We start from the raw sequence: 21,910 nt of genomic DNA, 5'->3' as shown, positions 1-21,910 counted from the left end.
ATTAGAAACGTCAGGAATGTGGAAAATCATCGAATTTTCATGAAAATCATGCGGTTTGTTTAAATTTCATTTGAAATGTGTCCGGACAATTTGAGGTACACGGTTGTATGTCCGACTCCGAGCGTGCATGCGGACGGATACTGTGTCCATACTAGGGGAGCTAAAGTCTAGTGTACTTCAGAAAATGCCAAACAGTTTACCCCTGCCCAGGTAAATCTGGTTTGTTCGGGAGAGATCCCAAAGAACAAAACATGCATCCTGCAATGATTGCACATAGTAACATTCTCAAAACCAAATTTGGTTTCCGCATACAATCTGTGGCCCTGAAAGATTTGCTGCAATTACGCAGCGCCCCACTGTACCTCTGTGAATTGACCACAGCGCAATCAGACGGCGCCAAGTATCCTGGACCTCACCACACCAGTGTGCAGGCCTACACGCGGCGAACACTCGAGGAGCCAGTCACAGCAGAGCCTCTCACGCATGCGATCCCCGTTAGTACAATAAGCCTCTTTCCTCGTCCTCTCGATCCACCGCCGCATCAGTGCTTCCTCAAATAACAGCTGATCGATCGAGCCACCATTCGCCAAGCAGTATTCCAATCAGTTCAGCGAGTCTCCCTGATACGATTCCCCTTCCGTGCTCTCCGCCGGCCGGCCGGGAAGGGAGCGGAATTCCCCCGACGATGGCGTTCGGCGAAGGAGGGGGCGATGCCACGGCTCCTCTCATTTCCTCCGACGGGCCGAAGCGCCATCTCAACATCGTCAGGAACGGTGAGCGCCCCGCCCGGACCGAACCTCATCCCCGTCGATCGATGGATCGATCGGTTTCTTTGGATCTTTCTCTCTCGCTGCGTTTGGTCGTCGATGTGTTGTGACTTGTGACTTCGCCATTGGATTGGATTGGAATGCAGGGAACGAATGGACGGCGTCGGCGCACGTGATCACGGCGGTGATCGGGTCCGGGGTGCTGTCTCTGGCGTGGAGCATGGCGCAGCTGGGGTGGGTGGCCGGGCCGGGCATGATGGTGGTGTTCGCCTCCGTGACGGCGCTGCAGTCCACCATCTTCGCCGACTGCTACCGCTCGCCGGACCCGGAGCACGGCCCGCACCGCAACCGCACCTACGCCCACGCCGTCGAGCGCAACTTAGGTACGCAATCCACGTCCCGCCCGTCCTTTTCCTTTCTTGTCATTTCTTTCTGTCCGACGGTTCCCAATCCAAATCTTCAGACAAGATGATAAATTAGTTTAGTTATTAATGAGCGGGTATTTGGTAACCGTTCACTGTTCGCCACGATCGAGTGACAATCTGACAGAGACAACATAGCCAGACATTGGGCATCAAGTCGTTAAACAAAGATACGATGCCTTTTTTTAGGGTATTACTATTAAACAAAGCTACCCGTGTTACAGAGGGGGGGGCTATGAAGTCACGTCTCTGTTCTGCTTCTCTTGCTCTGGCTGGTACTCCCTCCGTCCGAAAATACTTGTAATCATAGGCCCCTTGATGACAAGTATTTTCGGACAAAAAGAGATGTATCTAGAGGAATAAAAAGAGATTCCCTTTTATCCGTTTTGATGACAAGTATTTCCGGACGGAGGGAATACCTATCCAGCCATTGAGGCTCTGTCGCCCATGGTGCTTCTGTACCATGCAATCTTCATTACATTATTATATTACTTCTGGTGTGTAACGGGAGCGAAGGAAAAACAAACTCTGAGAGAGAGAGACACACGAGCGGAGACGAGCAGCACTGGAACAAGAGATCGATCGAACTGCTCAAAAAAAAAAAGAGATCGATCGAAGAAGGCTCCGAAATCACGCGGCTGGACCAGGCATTCTGTGGAGCTGCTGACTGAGAGCACGTCAAAAGGGGGACGTGGTGGACAGGCACGTTCCTAATCCAACTTCCCCGCTGATTGAGACCGCTAATGTCTTTAATATAATAACTGGTCGCGGTACACGAGTTCGTGTTTGGGACTGCAGAGCAAGAGCAGGACAGCTGGCTATGTCTAGCGGGACTGGCAAGTAACAATGGGAAGGTGGTGGTGGTGGTCCGTTTGAGCTCCGCAAGGCATGAGACAAGTCTTGCAGCCAATGTGCACTGCCGCGTGGGCGTGGCGCAGCTGTTTGATTGTGACCCTAATCCGTAACCCAGGGGATTCTTCCGCTGGACCAAACGTGCTTTGTCCATACTGAAACAATACGGATGTGCCAACATTGTTGGAAGTTTGGGGCAGGCAGATTCAAGAGTCGGCGGCCCACCTTCTTATTCAATATGGCACACCGTGAGAGTGTGGGGCATGATTAAAGCCTGGCCTGGCTTACACGATGTATACCCAACAGATTGGGGAGGTATGGCTTCCGTGAAGGAGTGGTGGAGCAGCAATGCTTTCATGATGTCGCAATTTCATAGGGCGCTTGTCTCTATTATGTTTCTTATCTCATGGAAAATCTGAAAGGAGTGGGATGCGTGTGCCTTCCGCAACACCGTGGTTCCGATGTGTGTCATAGTTGCAAGAATCAAAGAGGAAGCATCTTTGTGGTGCCTCGCCGGGGCTAAATATTTGTGTGTTACTAGAATCAATGCCGTAAGAGTGATGCTTTGTATTTCGGCCTTTGGCCAATACCTCTAAAAACCCTCTTCTTATTCAATGAAAATGGCAAACCTTTTGCATTGTTTCAAAAAATAGAAAAAACGTTGGAAGTTGGAACCTACTAGCAACCCTGTTTTCGCTTCCAGTATGATCTTTTGTGTATATTATTACTCTTTTTGTTTGTGAATTTGTATATTATTACTCCTAGTATGAAAAGTTTAGTTCGTAATGGCTGGTCATTGACCCGCAAAAAAAAAAGGCTGGTCATTTCTGAAAGAAAATAAAAATCATACTGTATTATTTGCCAGGTAGCAACAGCGCGTGGGTCTGCCAGTTTTTGCAGCAAACAGCCTTGTTCGGCTACGGCATTGCCTACACCATCACCGCTTCCATCAGCTTCAGGTACATTACTTACTTTCATTTCATGCACACTTTTTTTACACCCTTTGTCAAGACTGGTTCAGCCGTTTTTTCTTTTAGTGCGAGTGACTCGGAATTTTATTTTATTTTGGAGGGGGGGCGAGTGGCTTCAGTTTTTTTTTCGAGGGGGGCGAGTGGCTCAGCTGTAGACCCTGTAGTGAGTGTTTGGTTGCTCCCCTGATTTTTTATTTTCATTTCAACCGTCCCGTTCGCCTACCAGGCTCCCCACAAAGCCCGGTGCTGTTCTTTTGCCCGGCCCATCCACGCAGTTTGACCCTTGGGCCATCCCAGTTTTTTTAATAGAAACAGAAAAATGGGACATCCCAATTTTTTTTTTTGAGAAATCCGGGACATCCCAACTTTTGCTAGAGCTTGGATGGATCTCCAGGCCCAAAATGGCCTCGAGACAGTAGACCATGGATTGGGCCGGTAGGAGCCAAGCCCATTTCCAAATGCCTGCTGCCCCCATGATACTTATATGAAATCAACGTACTCACATCCGGTTCTCTCCTTGCACTGGCGTGCTGCTCGTTTATTTCCCTGGATGCCATTGCCAACTTGTCCCCTCCGGGTTGTCACGATCTATCTGGTGCTTAGCATGCGCGAGAATGTCGTGCCGAATTTGGCCGGGAAGGGTTGTTTTCTCGAGCAACTACAAGGGGACCGTCAAGTCAACAATGAAGTTGAGAGAAAGCTACTGCCACAACATGTACTCCCTTCAAATTACTTGTCGCGGGTATGAATATATCTAGATGTATTTTAGTTCTAGATACATCCATTTTTGCGACGAGTAATTTGGAACGGAGGGAGTATATCTATAGGCTCCCCGCAAGTCCAAATGCTCGGACTCTATCGGGCCAAGGGTGACGCCTCCTCGTGACCAACTGACCACTAGCACTTTCCTGAGTATGGCGCTTGGCGCTTGCAAGAGAGGGGCCATGGAAAAGGTACCAATTCAGCAAAATTGTTCGGTATTGATATTTAAATTCTCTACATTTCCAGTAAAATGTTGCTAGGTGCATCAAGTCGAGAGGTTTTGAATCTGTAAAAATACATGAGAATAATTTTTTTTTGCATCAGTCACTTTTTCCAGGGCCACTAGATCTTGATCCAACGGCCAGAAATAGACCAGACACTGTTCATTTTCAACCTCATCTTCTTTTTCCTCCCGTGCAACAGCTGGCCTCCGCCCGTCGGCCGCCGCCGCATGCCGCCTCCCTGCCCCACCGTGCTAGCCGTTGAAGCCCCCGGCCATCCCTCTAACCCCTATCGATGAATAGCTCTAGCGACCCCCTGCCCCTCTCCCACCCGTCATGTTTCGGACTCGCTCCTGGCAGACTTCCACTTGTGCATGGCTTGGCGTCGCCCTGACCGGCACTCCTCGCGCCGTCCCCGCCTTTGGCCTCGTGCTTTGCAGGAAAAGTGACCGACGCCCAATTTTTTTTTCAGGCGCCTGACATTTAGCAGACGCGGAAAGTTACTGATAGATCAATCACTTGTACTCCCAAGTGTCTCTAATGCCTCTTTAGCAATTTTCTTCAGCATTTACTTCATGATCGTCCATAATTATTGACACATTGCCTATGAAGATTGGAGACAAGATCATAAACGATTGTGGGATGGGCATGAAATCTCTAGCATAGCATCCCACGCGGAAACGTCCTTCTATGTTCTAAGTATGGTCCTAACCCTTACGGCCCTACCTCTAGGTGCAGTTCAATGGACCAACCGGCTCCATGCGTGTGCATTGGCAGCCCACATGCGCTTTCGGACTAACGCAGTGCCAAACCACCACACTCCCGCTTATCTTCAACCAAATGCTGCCACGACACCGGTCCACATTCAGAGTTGGGCGATCCTTATAATCGATCATATCCGCATCTACATTTCCACCACATGTTGTTAGGAGTAATATAGAAGATAAACTCTATCAGATTCACATTCCTTCGCAAGAAGAAAAGATCCACAGATATTTTTAGAAAATCAAGATTCACAGATATTCCCCAAGCTGACCTGCATATCTCCCATGATCCAGCTTCAGTAATTCGGGTCGGGGAGGGGAGGGGGCCGTGTACCCCGCCGCGCTTTTCGCTCTCGAGAAAAAGTTACGGGATCCGCGTCCAAAAGCAACGGACAAAATCGCGATGGCAACGGCACCAAAGATTCACGCACTGGTACGCGGGGGTTCACCGGCATGGCGATGTCTGTCTCACTCTCGTCTCGTCTCCGCTCCTTCTCCACCCGCTCGCCACGAACCAGCTGACAGTCAAAACCGATTGAGAAAGGAGCAACCTACCCACTGGCTACGTCCCCGCGGGACCCACACACCCACAGCCCGCTACGTGCTCGCTCGCTCCGGTCGTGTGCCGCCGTATAGCTCCGCGGTTCTTGGCTGAACCCCATTAATTTGAGCCTGTCTCTAGCCTCTTCCCGTGGAAGCGGCGCGAATCTTGGCTGAGGGCGAGCCTCTGCGCGGTGCCGGGGCAATGGCGGTGCAGCACTCCCTCCAGGTGATCGACGGCCGCTGCGACGACGACGGGAGCCCGCCCCGGACCGGTATGCATGGCGGCACGCACCTCCTCCTCCTAACACGCTATACGCGGTTGCTTCTTCGTTTGCTTACGCTGCTGCTGCTGCTGCCGCCGGCCTGGCGTGTCCTCCTGTGGTGCTGCTGGTGCTGCAGGGACCGCGTGGACGTGCGCGGCGCACATCATCACGGCGGTGATCGGGTCCGGGGTGCTGTCGCTGGCCTGGGGCGTGGCGCAGCTGGGGTGGGTGGCCGGGCCGGCGTGCATGCTGTGCTTCGCGCTCGTCACCTACGTCTCCGCCTCCCTCCTCTCCGACTGCTACCGCTGCCACGACGCCGAGAAGGGGCCCAGGAACCGCTCTTACATGGACGCCGTCCGCGTCTACCTCGGTACTATCCTTTAGTCAGCATGCAAAGCTATTCAGCTTGTGCTACTGCTTGCCTGTGCTGTGGTACTGTGATTTGATCGGTGCATCACTGTGGCAACGTGCTCAGGCAAGAAGCAGACCTGGGCTTGCGGCTCGCTGCAGTACCTGAGCCTGTACGGCTGCGGCGTCGCGTACACCATCACCACCGCCACTAGCATCAGGTAGCCACCGCCGTTCAGCAGTGGCATTAGTTGCAGCAACGATGGAGCAAGAATCATGTGACTTGGATTAGAATTACAGTACATATTTTGCCTTCCTTTTGGCATTCGTAGTACGTGCTGCTGTTTTAATTCGATCGGTTTGCATGCCGCAGGGCGATTCTGAAGGCCAACTGCTACCACGCGCACGGGCACGACGCGCCCTGCAGCTTCGACGGCAGCTACTACATGCTAATGTTCGGCGGGGTACAGCTCCTTCTCTCCTCCATACCGGACTTCCACGACATGGCGTGGCTCTCCGTCGTCGCCGCGGTCATGTCTTTCTCCTACGCCTTCATCGGCCTCGGCCTTGGCCTCGCCAACACCATCTGTAAGTGCTATGCCCTGCTTGTTTCCCGGACCCGGACAGCCAGTCAGATTACTTAGTTGATGATCTCAGTATAAGCGTTGAAAAACGACACAAAGCTGACACGCTTGTTCTTCAGCTAACGGCGTCATCAAAGGGAGCATAACGGGTGTCCCAATGAAAACCCCTGTCGCCAAGGTATGGCGCGTCTCACAGGCCATCGGCGACATTGCGTTCGCGTACCCGTACTCCTTGATCCTCCTAGAAATTCAGGTAATACTCCTAGTATCATCCGTCTTTTCAGAATTACTTACTGTATTTGGTAGTACTGTCAGTAAACCAGTGAGCAGGATGACACGTTGTTTTGTTTCGCTCGTGCGCGTGCCAATACATACTGTAGGACACCCTCAAGTCGCCACCGGCCGAGAACAAGACGATGAAGAAGGCGTCCATCATCTCCATCCTGGTCACCACCTTCTTCTACCTCTGCTGCGGCTGCTTCGGGTACGCCGCCTTCGGGAACGACGCGCCGGGGAACCTCCTCACCGGCTTCGGCTTCTACGAGCCCTACTGGCTCATCGACTTCGCCAACGCCTGCATCATCCTCCACCTGCTCGGCGGCTACCAGGCACGCACCACCAAAAACCCTGAAACTGAAACCTCAGCAGAGCGATTTTATTACAGAATGCAGAGCTCTGAACTGACACGAAGCAAAACAAAATGTGAGCAGGTGTACAGCCAGCCGATCTACCAGTTCGCGGACAGGCACTTCGCGGAGCGGTACCCGGGGAGCGGGTTCGTGAACGACTTCCACACGGTGAAGGTGCCGCTGCTGCCGCCCTACAGGGTAAACCTCCTGCGGGTGTGCTTCCGGACGGCGTACGTGGCGAGCACGACGGCCGTGGCCATCTTCTTCCCCTACTTCAACGAGATCCTGGCGCTGCTGGGCGCGCTCAACTTCTGGCCGCTGGCCATCTACTTCCCCGTGGAGATGTACTTCATCCAGCGGAAGGTGCCCCGCTGGTCCACCAGGTGGCTCCTCCTCCAGGGCTTCAGCACCGTCTGCCTGCTCATCAGCGCCTTCGCGCTCGTCGGCTCCATCCAGGGGGTCATCAGCCAGAAGCTAGGCTAGTATAGCATATATGATGTGCTCATGATAGAGAGATTATCCTTCGGGTTGGAACTTGATTGCTGCTTTCTACTACTGTAATGGTGATGGAGAATGTCACTACTGGGGAGCATTAGGTTTCTCCCTCCGTGGCGATGAACAACCAAGTACGTACAAGCCTGTTGTATCTGCAGGACCGCAGCGCAGTGGCACGCCGTTTTCAGTGCCTTCCTTTCTGGCTTGTTCATTGGACTGAAACCTGTACACATGTTAGATTTTCAGGTTACTTGAGTTGAGGTTACTTTCTGGCAATCCTGTCCCGTGCAACGCGATGTGCAGTTGCGTAATTCAGAACTTAGACTGACTGCTCAGCGTTGTTTCCCTTTCGGCTTTGTACTTCATGCCTGCATCTGGTAACTTGTTCAGATTGCATGTTCATTCAGCATGCATAAAACATGCGCCTGCAGGATCGATTTTACTGAAATGAGGGGAAAGAACATGATCCAGGGGGGCTTCTTGGGATTGCTTTGCCTGGCCTTGGCGTTCTTGATGACAATGGTCGGAGAATAAAGTAGCAGCCTCATCTCAAGAGTGTAATGGTGGTGCAACACATATAAATGGTGCTACAGTGCTCCCTGTGCTGCAAAGATCCTCGTAAAATAACTACGTCAAGAGTAGTTTATCATCCGGAACAGTTCGGTTCTCTTGGGTTGGAGGCTTGGAATACTTTCTGATAAGACACTCTATGAAAAAACGATAAGAGCATTTACAACCACATTTGCCTAATTTAGCCCCTTGTATGTCTACAGACAATTTGAGTTCACCCCTCTTATGTTCGTTGTTTACAACCATCCCCTCATTTCTTACCCCCATATCCATACAAATTCATGCAGTGTTGATCATGTAAAACCAAATCTATACAAAGCATACAAAGCATACATTAAAAGTTTAACATATTGCATCGGACAACCAAAAGGGACCACAATTCATCCCTGTATTCTACTAAAACTATACTATAAATAAATTTAACTCAGAAATGAGAAGATTCACCGGCTTAGCCTTGCCCTATTCCTTGCCATCGGCAGTCGTACATGGTCAAGATAGCGGCAGTGGCACATTTATGGGGAATTGAGGGTTATGGTTATAGATGCTCCTTTGACAAGTGCTGGTGCTGCCTAGGTGGGGAGTGATCACACTCCTGTGGTGTGGGACTCTGGTGTTGACCACAGACCAAAAAGTAGCAGTTTTAAATTTAAGAAATGGTGGATTACCAGACCTGATTTCAAAGATTTAGTAGTAAAAGCCTGGACTAGCAGGTGTAATAGCAGTAACCCTGTGGATATCTGGCAGCACATGGTGAGGACATTTCGAAAACTGGCCAGAGACTAGAGTAGGAATATAGAGGCTGCCCTTAGAAGAGATAAGAAAGAGCTGATGGCTGAGTATGATAGCTTAGATGTGAAAGCTGAGAGTGGAGACTTATCTGATAGTCATAGAATAAGGATGGATGAGATCCTTAAAGAGTTACATGAGGTCTGGAAGGTAGAGGAAATTAAAGCTAGGCAAAGGTCTAGAGATAGAGACATCTTGGAAGGGGATAGGAACTCAACTTATTTTCAAGCTATGGCTAACCAAAGGAGGAGGAAAAAAGTTATTCATGTTCTGGAAGGTGATGAGGGTCCAGTTAGTGATAATAAAGGGATGCAAAAAATAGTAGTAGATTACTACAAAAAAGCTGTTTAGTTGGGAACCTAGTCCACAAATATATCTCCAAGAGGACTTCTATAATGCCTCTGAAAAGGTGACCATAGAGGAAAATGCAAAACTAGATGTTGGGAATCGTTGCATGGAAAACAAAAAATTCTACGCACACGCAATGATCTATCCATGGATATGCATAGCAACGAGGGGGAGAGTGTGTCTACGTACCCTTGTAGACCGTAAGCGGAAGCGTTTCACAACACGGTTGATGTAGTCGAACTTTCTTTGCGCTCCACCGATCGAGTACCGAACATACGGCACCTCCGAGTTCTGCACACATTCAGCTCGGTGACGCCCCTCGTCTTCTGGATCCAGCAAGACGTCGAGGTAGTAGATGAGTTCCGTCAGCACGACGGCGTGGTGACGGTGATGGTGAAGTGATCCTCGCAGGGCTTCGCCTAAGCACCGCGAAAATATAACCGGAGGTGTAAACTGTGGAGAGGGGTGCCGCACACGGCTAGGCAATTCTCTATTGTGTGCTAGGCGCCCCCCCCCTCCTCATATATATAGGTGGGAGGGAGGGAGGAGCAGCCATAGGAGGCGCCCAAGTAGGAGGAATCCTACTTGGAGTCCCTCCCAAGCTGCGCGCCCCCCTGCCATATATAACCGAGGGGGAAGGAAAGAGGGGGGAGAGGGGAAGAAAGTAGGAATCCTAATCCACACTTTCCTTGCTCTCCCCTCTTTCCTTCTCCTCCTCATAGGGCTGGCCTCTATAGGGGCGCACCAGGGCTGGTGTATTCCTTCACTTGGCCCATAAGGCCCATATGTTTGCTGGGGGTGCCCGAAACTCCTTTCCGGTGACCCGATAAGTACCTGCTACCCTCCGGAACACTTCAGGTGTCCGAATACCATCGTCCTATATATATCAATATTTAACTCTCGACCATTTCGTGACTCCTCGTCATGTCCGTGATCTCATCCGGGACTCCGAACAACATTCGGTCACCAAATCACATAACTCATATAATACAATATTCGTCATCAAATGTTAAGCGTGCGGACCCTACGGGTTCGAGAACTATGTAGACATGACCGAGACACCTCTCCGGTCAATAACCAATAGCGGAACCTGGATGCCCCATATTGGCTCCTACATATTCTACGAAGATCTTTATCGAACCGTTTGACAACATACGTAATTCCCTTTGTCCATCGGTATGTTACTTGCCCGAGATTCGATCGTCGGTATCTTCATACCTAGTTCAATCTCGTTACCGGCAAGTCTCTTTACTCGTTCCGTAATACATCACCTCGTGACCAACTCCTTAGTCGTTTGCTTGCAAGCTTATGATATGTATTACCGAGAGGGCCCAGAAATACCTCTCCGATACTCGGAGTGACAAATCCTAATCTCGATCCATGCCAACTCAACAAACACCTTCGGAGATACCTATAGAGCATCTTTATAATCACCCAGTTACGTTGTGATGTTTGATAGCACACAAGGCATTCCTCCAGTGTCCGGGAGTTGCATAATCTCATAGTCGAAGGAATATGTATTTGACATGAAGAAAGCAATAGCAATAAAACTGAACGATCATTATGTAAGCTAACGGATGGGTCTTGTTCATCACATCATTCTCCTAATGATGTGATCCTGTTATCAAATGAGAACTCATGCCATGGTTAGGAAACCTTAACCATCTTTGATCAACAAGCTAGTCTAGTAGAGGCTCACTAGGGACATGGTATTTGTTTATGTATTCACACATGTATTTAGGTTTTCGATCAACACAATTCTAGCATGAATAATAAACCTTTATCATGAATAAGGAATTATAAAATAACAACTTTATTATTGTCTCTAGGGCATATTTCCTTCACTAGAAGCTTCCTTTTGTGAAGAAGAGATTAAAGTTGTTGTTTTTGGATCTTATTCTGATGGGGCACCTGGGCCTGATGGGCTCCCTTTTATGTTTTATCAAGTTTTTTGGGATGTGGTGAAGGGAGATTTGATTAGAACGTTTAATGCCTGGTTTGAGGGTGATCTTGATTTGTTTAGACTTGACTTTGCTATGATTACCTTGATCCCCAAAGAGACCGAAGCAAAAACTATCAATAAGTTTAGGCCTATTAGTTTGCTTAATTGTTGCTTTAAGATTTTCACAAAAGTCTTGACTAACAGGTTGGCTGTAGTCATGGGGAGACTGATTTCAGGCTTCCAGTCTGCCTTTGTAAGGGGTAGGTTTATACTAGAGAGTGTTGTAACTGCCCATGAGATTGTACATGTTGTGCATTCCTCTAGCAGACAGGGGCTTGTCTTTAAGATTGATTATGGGAAAGCTTATGATAAGGTTAATTGAGATTTCCTATATGAGTTGCTAGCTATTAGAGGTTTTGGGCCCAAGTGGATAGGATGGATTAGAAATATCACACAGGGTGGCTTTGTTGTAGTTAAGCTGAATGGTGAGGAGAGTGATTTCTTCCTCACTAGAAAAGGATTGAGGCAGGGGGACCCTGTGACCCCTCTGCTTTTCAATCTGGTGGTGGATGTTTTCTCTAGGATGCTAGTTAAAGGTTCTCATGCTGGGCTGGTTCAAGGGCTCTGCCCTGAGTTAGTTCCTGGTGGAGTGATGTGTCTGCAATATGCTGATGACACATTGTTGTTCCTGGAGAAAAATAGTAGAATAACACTAAACCTAAAGTGGATTCTGACTTATTTTGAACAGGTCTCTGGTATGAGGATTAACTACCACAAGAGTGCCCTGGTTCCAATTAATGTGGAAGCTGAGGAATTGAAAGAATTTGTAGATATCTTTCGATGTGTAGTTGGGGATTTCCCCATTAAATATTTAGGGGTCTCACTCCATTTTGACAGATTAAGTAGGGAGGATCTCAAGTCCTTATAGATAAGATTTTGGCAAGGATTGCTGAGTGGAGAGGTAAGCTCCTCTCCTACTTAGGCAAAATCACCTTGATCAAATCTTGCCTAGCTAGTATTCCTTTGTATTTACTGTCCTTTTTCAAGTTTCCCAAGTGGGCTCTGAAATTGATCAACTCACACATGGCTAGTTGCATCTGGAGTGATAGTGAAGGTGCTCACAAGTTGCATCTTGCCAACTAGACATCCATTTGCATGAAAAACGAGTTTGGTGGGATGGGTGTGTTAAACTTGCAAGATATGAATGTTTGTCTTATAGGAGCTTGGGTTACAAGATATGTAGCTGGGGAAGGTTCCTTGTGGAGGAAGATAGTTGATAGTAAGTATAATACTAGAAACCCAAATATTCTCTGCTGCCATGGCTCTCACCCCTCCCAGTTTTAGAAAAGTTTCCTTTGGGCTTTACAAGCTGTTAGGGTGGGTTACAAGTGGCATGCTGGCAATGGTAGACTAGTAAGGTTCTGGGAGATACCTGGTATGGGAATGCCCCTCTGGCTACCCAGTTTTGGGATCTGTATATCCTAGTTAATGAGAAGAATAGAACCATCTCAGATTTATGGGATGGGCCGGAGCTCAAATGTACCTTTAGAAGAACATGTTTGATGAACTCATGCTTTCGTGGTTTGATCTGATTAATATCCTCAAGCTTACCAAATTTAGCCAGGAGGAGGACTCTTTGAGTTGGAAATTGTTGGGGAACTTAGTATTTCAAAAAAAATCCTACGATCACGCAAGATCTATCTAGGAGAAGCATAGCAACGAGCGGGGAGAGTGTGTCCACGTACCCTCGTAGACCGAAAGCGGAAGCGTTAAGTAACGCGGTTGATGTAGTCGAACGTCTTCGCGATACAACCGATCAAGCACCGAATGCACGGCACCTCCGCGATTTGCACACGTACAACTCGATGACGTTCCTCGAACTCTTGATCCAGCTGAGGCCGAGGGAGAGTTTCGTCAGCATGACTGCGTGGTGACGGTGATGATGAAGTTACCGGCGCAGGGCTTCGCCTAAGCACTGCAACGATATGACCGAGGTGTGTTTCTGTGGAGGGGGCACCGCACACGGCTAAGAGAAACTTTGGTGTGCCTTTGGGGTGCCCCCTTCCCACGTATATAAAGGGGGGAGGGAGGAGGAGGTCGGCCAAGAGAAGGCGCGCCCAAGGGGGGAGTCCTACTCCAAGTAGGATTCGCCCCCCCCCCCTTTCCTACTTCCACAAGGAGAAGGGGGAAAGAGGAGGAGGAGAGAAAGGAAAGGGGGGGCGCCCCCAACCCCTAGTCTAATTCGGTTTGAGCTTGGGGGGCGCGCGCCTCCCTGGCTGCTGCCTCCACTCTTCCACTAGGGCCCATGAAGGCCCATTAACCCCCCCTGGGGGTTCCGGTAACCCCCTGGTACTCCGGTAAATACCCGATACACCTCAGAACCATTCCGGTGTCCGAATATAGTCATCCAATGTATCAATCCTTATGTCTCGACCATTTCGAGACTCCTCGTCATGTCCGTGATCTCATCCGGGACTCCGAACTACCTTCGGTACATCAAAACACATAAACTCATAATACTGATCATCATCGAACGTTAAGCGTGCGGACCCTACGGGTTCGAGAACTATGTAGACATGACCGAGACTCATCTCCGGTCAATAACCAATAGCGGAACCTGGATGCTCATATTGGCCCCTACATATTCTTCGAAGATCTTTATCGGTCAAACCGCATAACAACATACGTTGTTCCCTTTGTCATCGGTATGTTACTTGCCCGGGATTCGATCGTCGGTATCATCATACCTAGTTCAATCTCGTTACCGGCAAGTCTCTTTACTCGTTCCGTAATGCATCATCCCGTAACTAACTCATTAGTCACATTGCTTGCAAGGCTTATAGTGATGTGCATTACCGAGAGGGCCCAGAGATACCTCTCCGACAATCGGAGTGACAAATCGTAATATCGATCTATGCCAAGTCAACAAACACCATCGGAGACACCTGTAGAGCATCTTTATAATCACCCAGTTACGTTGTGATGTTTGGTAGCACACAAAGTGTTCCTCCGGTATTCGGGAGTTGCATAATCTCATAGTCATAGGAACATGTATAAGTCATGAAGAAAGCAATGGCAATAAACTAAACGATCATAGTGCTAAGCTAACGGATGGGTCAAGTCAATCACATCATTATCTAATGATGTGATCCCGTTCATCAAATGACAACTCATGTCCATGGCTAGGAAACTTAACCATCTTTGATTAACGAGCTAGTCAAGTAGAGGCATACTAGTGACACTCTGTTTCTCTATGTATTCACACATGTACTAAGTTTCCTGTTAATACAATTCTAGCATGAATAATAAACATTTATCATGATATAAGGAAATATAAATAACAACTTTATTATTGCCTCTAGGGCATATTTCCTTCAGTCTCCCACTTGCACTAGAGTCAATAATCTAGATTACACAGTAATGATTCTAACACCCATGGAGTCTTGGTGTTGATCATGTTTTGCTCGTGAGAGAGGCTTAGTCAACGGGTCTGCAACATTCAGATCCGTATGTATCTTGCAAATCTCTATGTCTCCCTCCTTGACTTGATCGCAGATGGAATTGAAGCGTCTCTTGATATGCTTGGTTCTCTTGTGAAATCTGGATTCCTTTGCCAGGCCAATTGCACCAGTATTGTCACAAAAGATTTTCATTGGACCCGATGCACCAGGTATGACAACTAGATCGGATATGAACTCCTTCATCCAGACTCCTTCATTTGCTGCTTCCGAAGCAGCTATGTACTCCGCTTCACACTTAGATCCCGCCACGACGCTCTGCTTGGTACTGCACCAACTTACAGCTCCTCCATTTAATATAAATATGTATCCGGTTTGTGACTTAGAGTCATCCAGATCTGTGTCAAAGCTTGCGTCGACGTAACCATTTACGACGAGCTCTTTGTCACCTCCATAAACGAGAAACATATCCTTATTCCTTTTCAGGTATTTCAGGATGTTCTTTACTGTTGTCCAGTGATCCACTCCTGGATTACTTTGGTACCTCTCTGCTAAACTAATAGCAAGGCACACATCAGGTCTGGTACACAACATTGCATACATGATAGAATCTATGGCTGAAGCATAGGGAATGACTTTCATTTTCTCTCTATCTTCTGCAGTGGTCAGGCATTGAGTCTGACTCAACTACACACCTTGTAACACAGGCAAGAACCCTTTCTTTGCTTCATCCATTTTGAACTTCTTCAAAACTTTATCAAGGTATGTGCTTTGTGAAAGTCCAATTAAGCGTCCTGATCTATCTCTATAGATCTTAATGCCCAAGATATAAGCAGCTTCACCGAGGTCTTTCATTGAAAAATTCTTATTCAAGTATCCTTTTATTCTATTCAGAAATTCAGTATCATTTCCGATCAACAATATGTCATCTAAATATAATATCAGAAATGCTATAGAGCTCCCACTCACTTTCTTGTAAATACAGGCTTCTCCAAAAGTCTGTATAAAACCATATGCTTTGATCACACTATCAAAGCGTATATTCCAACTCCGAGAGGCTTGCACCAGTCCATAATGCATCGCTGGAGCTTGCACACTTTGTTAGCACCTTTTCGATCGACAAAACCTTATGGTTGCATCATATACAACTCTTCTTTAAGATATCCATTAAGGAATGCAGTTTTGACATCCATTTGCCAAATTTCATAATCATAAAATGCAGCAATTGCTAACATGATTCGGACGGACTTAAGCATCGCTACGGGTGAGAAGTTCTCATCATAGTCAACTCCTTGAACTTGTCAAAAACCTTTCGCAACAAGTCGAGCTTTGTAGACAGTAACATTACCGTCAGCGTTAGTCTTCTTCTTAAAGATCCATTTATTCTCTATGGCTTGCCGATCATCGGGCAAGTCAACCGAAGTCCACACTTTGTTCTCATACATGGATCCCATCTCAGATGTCATGGCCTCAAGCCATTTCGCGGAATCCGGGCTCATCATCGCTTCCTCATAGTTCGTAGGTTCGTCATGGTCAAGTAACATGACTTCCAGAACAGGATTTCCGTACCACTCTGGTGTGGATCTTACTCTGGTTGACCTACGAGGTTCGGTAGTAACTTGATCAGAAGTTTCATGATCATCATCATTAGCTTCCTCACTAATTGGTGTAGGAATCACTCGAACTGATTTCTGTGATGAACTACTTCCAATAAGGGAGTAGGTACAATTACCTCATCAAGTTCTACTTTCATCCCACTCACTTCTTTCGAGAGAAACTCCTTCTCTAGAAAGGATCCATTCTTAGCAACGAATATCTTGCCTTCGGATCTGTGATAGACGGTGTACCCAACAATCTCCTTTGGGTATCCTATGAAGACACATTTCTCTGATTTGGGTTCGAGCTTATCAGGTTGAAGCCTTTTCACATAAGAGTCGCAGCCCCAAACTTTAAGAAACGACAAGTTGGGTTTCTTGCCAAACCACAGTTCATATGGTGTCGTCTCAACAGATTTAGATGGTGCCCTATTTAACGTGAATGCAGCCGTCTCTAAAGCATAACCCCAAAACGAAAGCGGTAAATCAGTAAGAGACATCATAGATCGCACCATATCTAATAAAGTTCGACTACGACGTTCGGACACACCATTACGCTGTGGTGTTCCAGGTGGCGCGAGTTACGAAACTATTCTGCATTGTTTCAAATGAAGACCAAACTCGTAGCTCAAATATTCTCCTCCACGATCAGATCGTAGAAACTTTATTTTCTTGTTATGATGATTTTCCACTTCACTCTGAAATTCTTTGAACTTTTCAAATGTTTCAGACTTATGTTTTATCAAGTAGATATACCCATATCTGCTCAAATCATCTGTGAAGGTTAGAAAATAACGATACCCGCCGCGAGCATCAACACTCATCGGACCGCATACATCAGTATGTATTGTTTCCAACAAGTCTGTTGCTCGCTCCATTGTTCCGGAGAATGAAGTCTTAGTCATCTTGCTCATGAGGCATGGTTCGCTAGCATCAAGTGATTCATAATCAAGTGATTCCAAAAGCCCATCAGCATGGAGTTTCTTCATGCGCTTTACACCAATATGACCTAAACGGCAGTGCCACAAATAAGTTGCACTATCATTATTAAACTTATATCTTTTGGCTTCAATACTATGAATATGTGTATCACTACTATCGAGATTCAATAAAAATAGACCACTCATCAAGGGTGCATGACCATAAAAGATATTACTCATATAAATAGAACAACCATTATTCTCTGATTTAAATGAATAACCGTCTCGCATCAAACAAGATCCAGATATAATGTTCATGCTTAACGCTGGCACCAAATAACAATTATTCAGGTCTAAAACTAATCCCGAAGGTAGATGTAGAGGTAGCGTGCCGACGGCGATCACATCGACTTTGGAACCATTTCCCACGCGCATCGTCACCTCGTCCTTAGCCAATCTTCGCTTAATCCGTAGCCCCTGTTTCGAGTTGCAAATATGAGCAACAGAACCAGTATCAAATACCCAGGCGCTACTACGAGCATTAGTAAGGTACACATCAATAACATGTATATCAAATATACCTTTCACTTTGCCATCCTTCTTATCCGCCAAATACTTGGGGCAGTTCCGCTTCCAGTGACCAGTCCCTTTGCAGTAGAAGCACTCAGTCTCAGGCTTAGGTCCAGACTTGGGCTTCTTCACTTGAGCAGCAACTTGCTTGCCGTTCTTCTTGAAGTTCCCCTTCTTCCCTTTGCCCTTCTTCTTGAAACTAGTGGTCTTGTTGACCATCAACACTTGATGCTCCTTCTTGATTTCTACCTCCGCAGCCTTTAGCATTGCGAAGAGCTCGGGAATTGTCTTATCCATCCCTTGCATATTATAGTTCATCACGAAGCTTTTGTAGCTTGGTGGCAGTGATTGAAGAACTCTGTCAATGACACTATCAACCGGAAGATTAACTCCCAGCTGAGTCAAGTGATTGTGGTACCCAGACATTCTGAGTATATGCTCACTGACAGAACTATTCTCCTCCATTTTGCAGCTGTAGAACTTATTGGAGACTTCATATCTCTCAATCCGGGCATTTGCTTGAAATGTTAACTTCAACTCCTGGAACATCTCATATGCTCCATGACGTTCAAAACGTCGTTGAAGTCCCGGTTCTAAGCCGTAAAGCATGGCACACTAAACTATCGAGTAGTCATCAGCTTTGCTCTGCCAGACGTTCATAACATCTGGTGTTGCTCCTGCAGCGGGTTTGGCACCTAGCAGTGCTTCCAGGACGTAATTCTTCTGTGTAGCAATGAGGATAATCCTCAAGTTACGGACCCAGTCCGTGTAGTTGCTACCATCATCTTTCAACTTAGCTTTCTCTAGGAACGCATTAAAATTCAACAGGAACAGTAGCACGGGCCATTTATCTACAACAACATAGACATGCAAAATACTATCAGGTACTAAGTTCATGATAAATTAAAGTTCAATTAATCATATTACTTAAGAACTCCCACTTAGATAGACATCCCTCTAATCATCTAAGTGATCACGTGATCCATATCAACTAAACCATGTCCGATCATCACGTGAGATGGAGTAGTTTTCAATGGTGAACATCACTATGTTGATCATATCTACTATATGATTCACGCTCGACCTTTCGGTCTCAGTGTTTCGAGGCCATATCTGCATATGCTAGGCTCGTCAAGTTTAACCTGAGTATTCTGCATGTGCAAAACTGTCTTGCACCCGTTGTATGTGAATGTAGAGCTTATCACACCCGATCATCACGTGGTGTCTCAGCACGACGAACTGTATCAACGGTGCATACTCAGGGAGAACACTTGTACCTTGAAATTTAGTGAGAGATCATCTTATAATGCTACCGCCGTACTAAGCAAAATAAGATGCATAAAGGATAAACATCACATGCAATCAATATAAGTGATATGATATGGCCATCATCATCTTGTGCCTTTGATCTCCATCTCCAAAGCACCGTCATGATCACCATCGTCACCGGCTTGACACCTTGATCTCCATCGAAGCATCGTTGTCGTCTCGCCACTTCCACGACTATCGCTACCGCTTAGTGATAAAGTAAAGCAATTACATGGCGATTGCATTTCATACAATAAAGAGACAACCATATGGCTCTTGCCCAGTTGCCGATAACTGTTACAAAACATGATCATCTCATACAACAATTTATATATCATCACGTCCTGACCATATCACATCACAGCAAGCCCTGCAAAAACAAGTTAGACGTCCTCTACTTTGTTGTTGCAAGTTTTACGTGGCTGATACGGGCTTACCAAGAACCGTTCTTACCTACGCATCAAAACCACAACGATTTTTCGTCAAGTGTGTTCTTTTAACCTTCAACAAGGACCGGGCGTAGTCACACTCGATTCAACTAAAGTTGGAGAAACAGACACCCACTAGCCACCTGTGTGCGGAGCACGTCGGTAGAACTAGTCTCATGAACACGGTCATGTAATGTCGGTCTGGGCCGCTTCATCCAACAATGTTGCCAAATCAAAGTATGACATGCTGGTAAGCAGTATGACTATTATAGCCCACAACTCTTTGTGTTCTACTCGTGCATATAACATCTACACATAGACCTGGCTCGGATGCCACTGTTGGGGAACATAGTATTTCAAAAAAAATCCTACGATCACGCAAGATCTATCTAGGAGAAGCATAGCAACGAGTGGGGAGAGTGTGTCCATGTACCCTCATAGACCGAAAGCGGAAGCGTTAAGTAACGCGGTTGATGTAGTCGAACGTCTTCGCGATCCAACCGATCAAGCACCAAACGCATGGCACCTCCGCGATCTGCACACGTACAGCTCGATGACATCCCTCGAACTCTTGATCCAGCTGAGGCCGAGGGAGAGTTTCGTCAGCACGATGACGTGGTGACGGTGATGATGAAGTTACCGGTGCAGGGCTTTGCCTAAGCACTGCAACGATATGACCGAGGTGTGTTTCTATGAAGGGGGCACCGCACACGGCTAAGAGAAACTTTGGTGTGCCTTTGGGGTGCCCCCTCCCACGTATATAAAGGGGGGAGGGAGGAGGAGGCCGGCCAAGAGGAGGCGAGCCCAAGGGGGGGAGTCCTACTCCAAGTAGGATTCGCCCCCCTCCTTCCTACTTCCACAAGGAGAAGGGGGAAAGAGGAGGAGGAGAGAAAGGAAAGGGGGGCGGCCCCCCAACCCCTAGTCCAATTTGGTTTGGGCTTGGGTGGGGGGCGCCTCCCTGGCTGCTGCCTCCTCTCTTCCACTAGGGCCCATGAAGGCCCATTAACCCCCCGGGGGTTCCGGTAACCCCCCGTACTCCGGTAAATACCCGATACACCTCGGAACCATTCCGGTGTCCGAATATAGTCATCCAATATATCAATCTTTATGTCTCGACCATTTAGAGACTCCTCGTCATGTCCGTGATCTCATCCGGGACTCCGAACTACCTTCGGTACATCAAAACACATGAACTCATAATACGGATCGTCATCGAACGTTAAGCATGCGGACCCTACGGGTTCGAGAACTATGTAGACATGACCGAGACTCATCTCCGGTCAATAACCAATAGCGGAACCTGGATGCTCATATTGGCTCCTACATATTCTTCGAAGATCTTTATCGGTCAAACCGCATAACAACATACGTTGTTCCCTTTGTCATCGGTATGTTACTTGCCAGGGATTAGATCGTAGGTATCATCATACCTAGTTCAGTCTCGTTACCGGCAAGTCTCTTTACTCGTTTCGTAATGCATCATCCTATAACTAACTGATTAGTCATATTGCTTGCAAGGCTTACAGTGATGTGCATTACCGAGAGGGCCCAGAGATACCTCTCCGACAATCGGAGTGACAAATCCTAATCTCGATCTATGCCAAGTCAACAAACACCATCAGAGACACCTGTAGAGCATCTTTATAATCACCCAGTTACGTTGTGACGTTTGATAGCACACAAAGTGTTCCTCCGGTATTCGGGAGTTGCGTAATCTCATAGTCGTAGGAACATGTATAAGTCATGAAGAAAGCAATAGCAATAAACTAAACAATCATAGTGCTAAGCTAACGGATGGGTCAAGTCAATCACATCATTCTCTAAAGATGTGATCCCGTTCATCAAATGACAACACATGTCTATGGCTAGGAAACTTAACCATCTTTGATTAACGAGCTAGTCAAGTAGAGGCAGACTAGTGACACTTTGTTTGTCTATGTACTCACACATGTACTAAGTTTTCGGTTAATACAATTCTAGCATGAATAATAAACATTTATCATGATATAAGGAAATATAAATAACAACTTTATTATTGCCTCTATGGCATATTTTCTTCAGAAATATGAGTCTAAAGGGATTTATTCATCTAAATCTCTATATGCTATTATTAATTTTATAGAGGTTCAACTTGTTTATTTACCTGTTGTCTGAAGTGTCAGATTACTGCCTAGAATTCAAGGTTTCTTGTGGCTTTTTTCACAGAATAAGATTATGACTTGTGATAATCTTAGGAAGCGTGGAATAGCCAAGCCTCTAGAATGTGTTCATTGTAAAGAAGTGAAAACAGTTTATCATATGTTCTTTCAGTGTATTGTAGCTAGAGTGGTTTGGTCAGAGATTGAACTGGTGTTCCATACCTCA

The 21,910-nt window shown here is 46.9% G+C and overlaps 1 protein-coding gene across 2 annotated transcripts; it reads left to right on the top strand.

Moving 5' to 3' along the window:
• The first annotated feature begins 411 nt into the window (after positions 1-411).
• On the top strand, positions 412-7,897 carry LOC123053596 (probable amino acid permease 7). 2 transcript variants are annotated; one of them, XM_044477070.1, is made up of 7 exons: positions 412-773; positions 914-1,150; positions 2,907-3,000; positions 6,287-6,501; positions 6,617-6,750; positions 6,878-7,105; positions 7,208-7,897. In XM_044477070.1, the coding sequence occupies exons 1-7, from the start codon at positions 686-688 to the stop codon at positions 7,607-7,609; spliced, it is 1,398 nt and encodes a 465-aa protein (XP_044333005.1). In that variant the 5' UTR covers positions 412-685; the 3' UTR covers positions 7,610-7,897. The 2 variants fall into 2 exon arrangements, with proteins under 2 accessions (XP_044333005.1, XP_044333006.1); XM_044477071.1 differs by lacking the exons at positions 412-773; positions 914-1,150; positions 2,907-3,000 and adding exons at positions 4,492-5,574; positions 5,702-5,935; positions 6,041-6,134.
• Positions 7,898-21,910: the final 14,013 nt, after the last annotated feature.

The sequence above is a fragment of the Triticum aestivum genome, chromosome 2D, assembly GCF_018294505.1.
Source record: "Triticum aestivum cultivar Chinese Spring chromosome 2D, IWGSC CS RefSeq v2.1, whole genome shotgun sequence".
NCBI classification, from domain to species: Eukaryota; Viridiplantae; Streptophyta; class Magnoliopsida; order Poales; family Poaceae; genus Triticum; species Triticum aestivum.
This window is presented reverse-complemented; position numbering and strand designations above follow the sequence as displayed.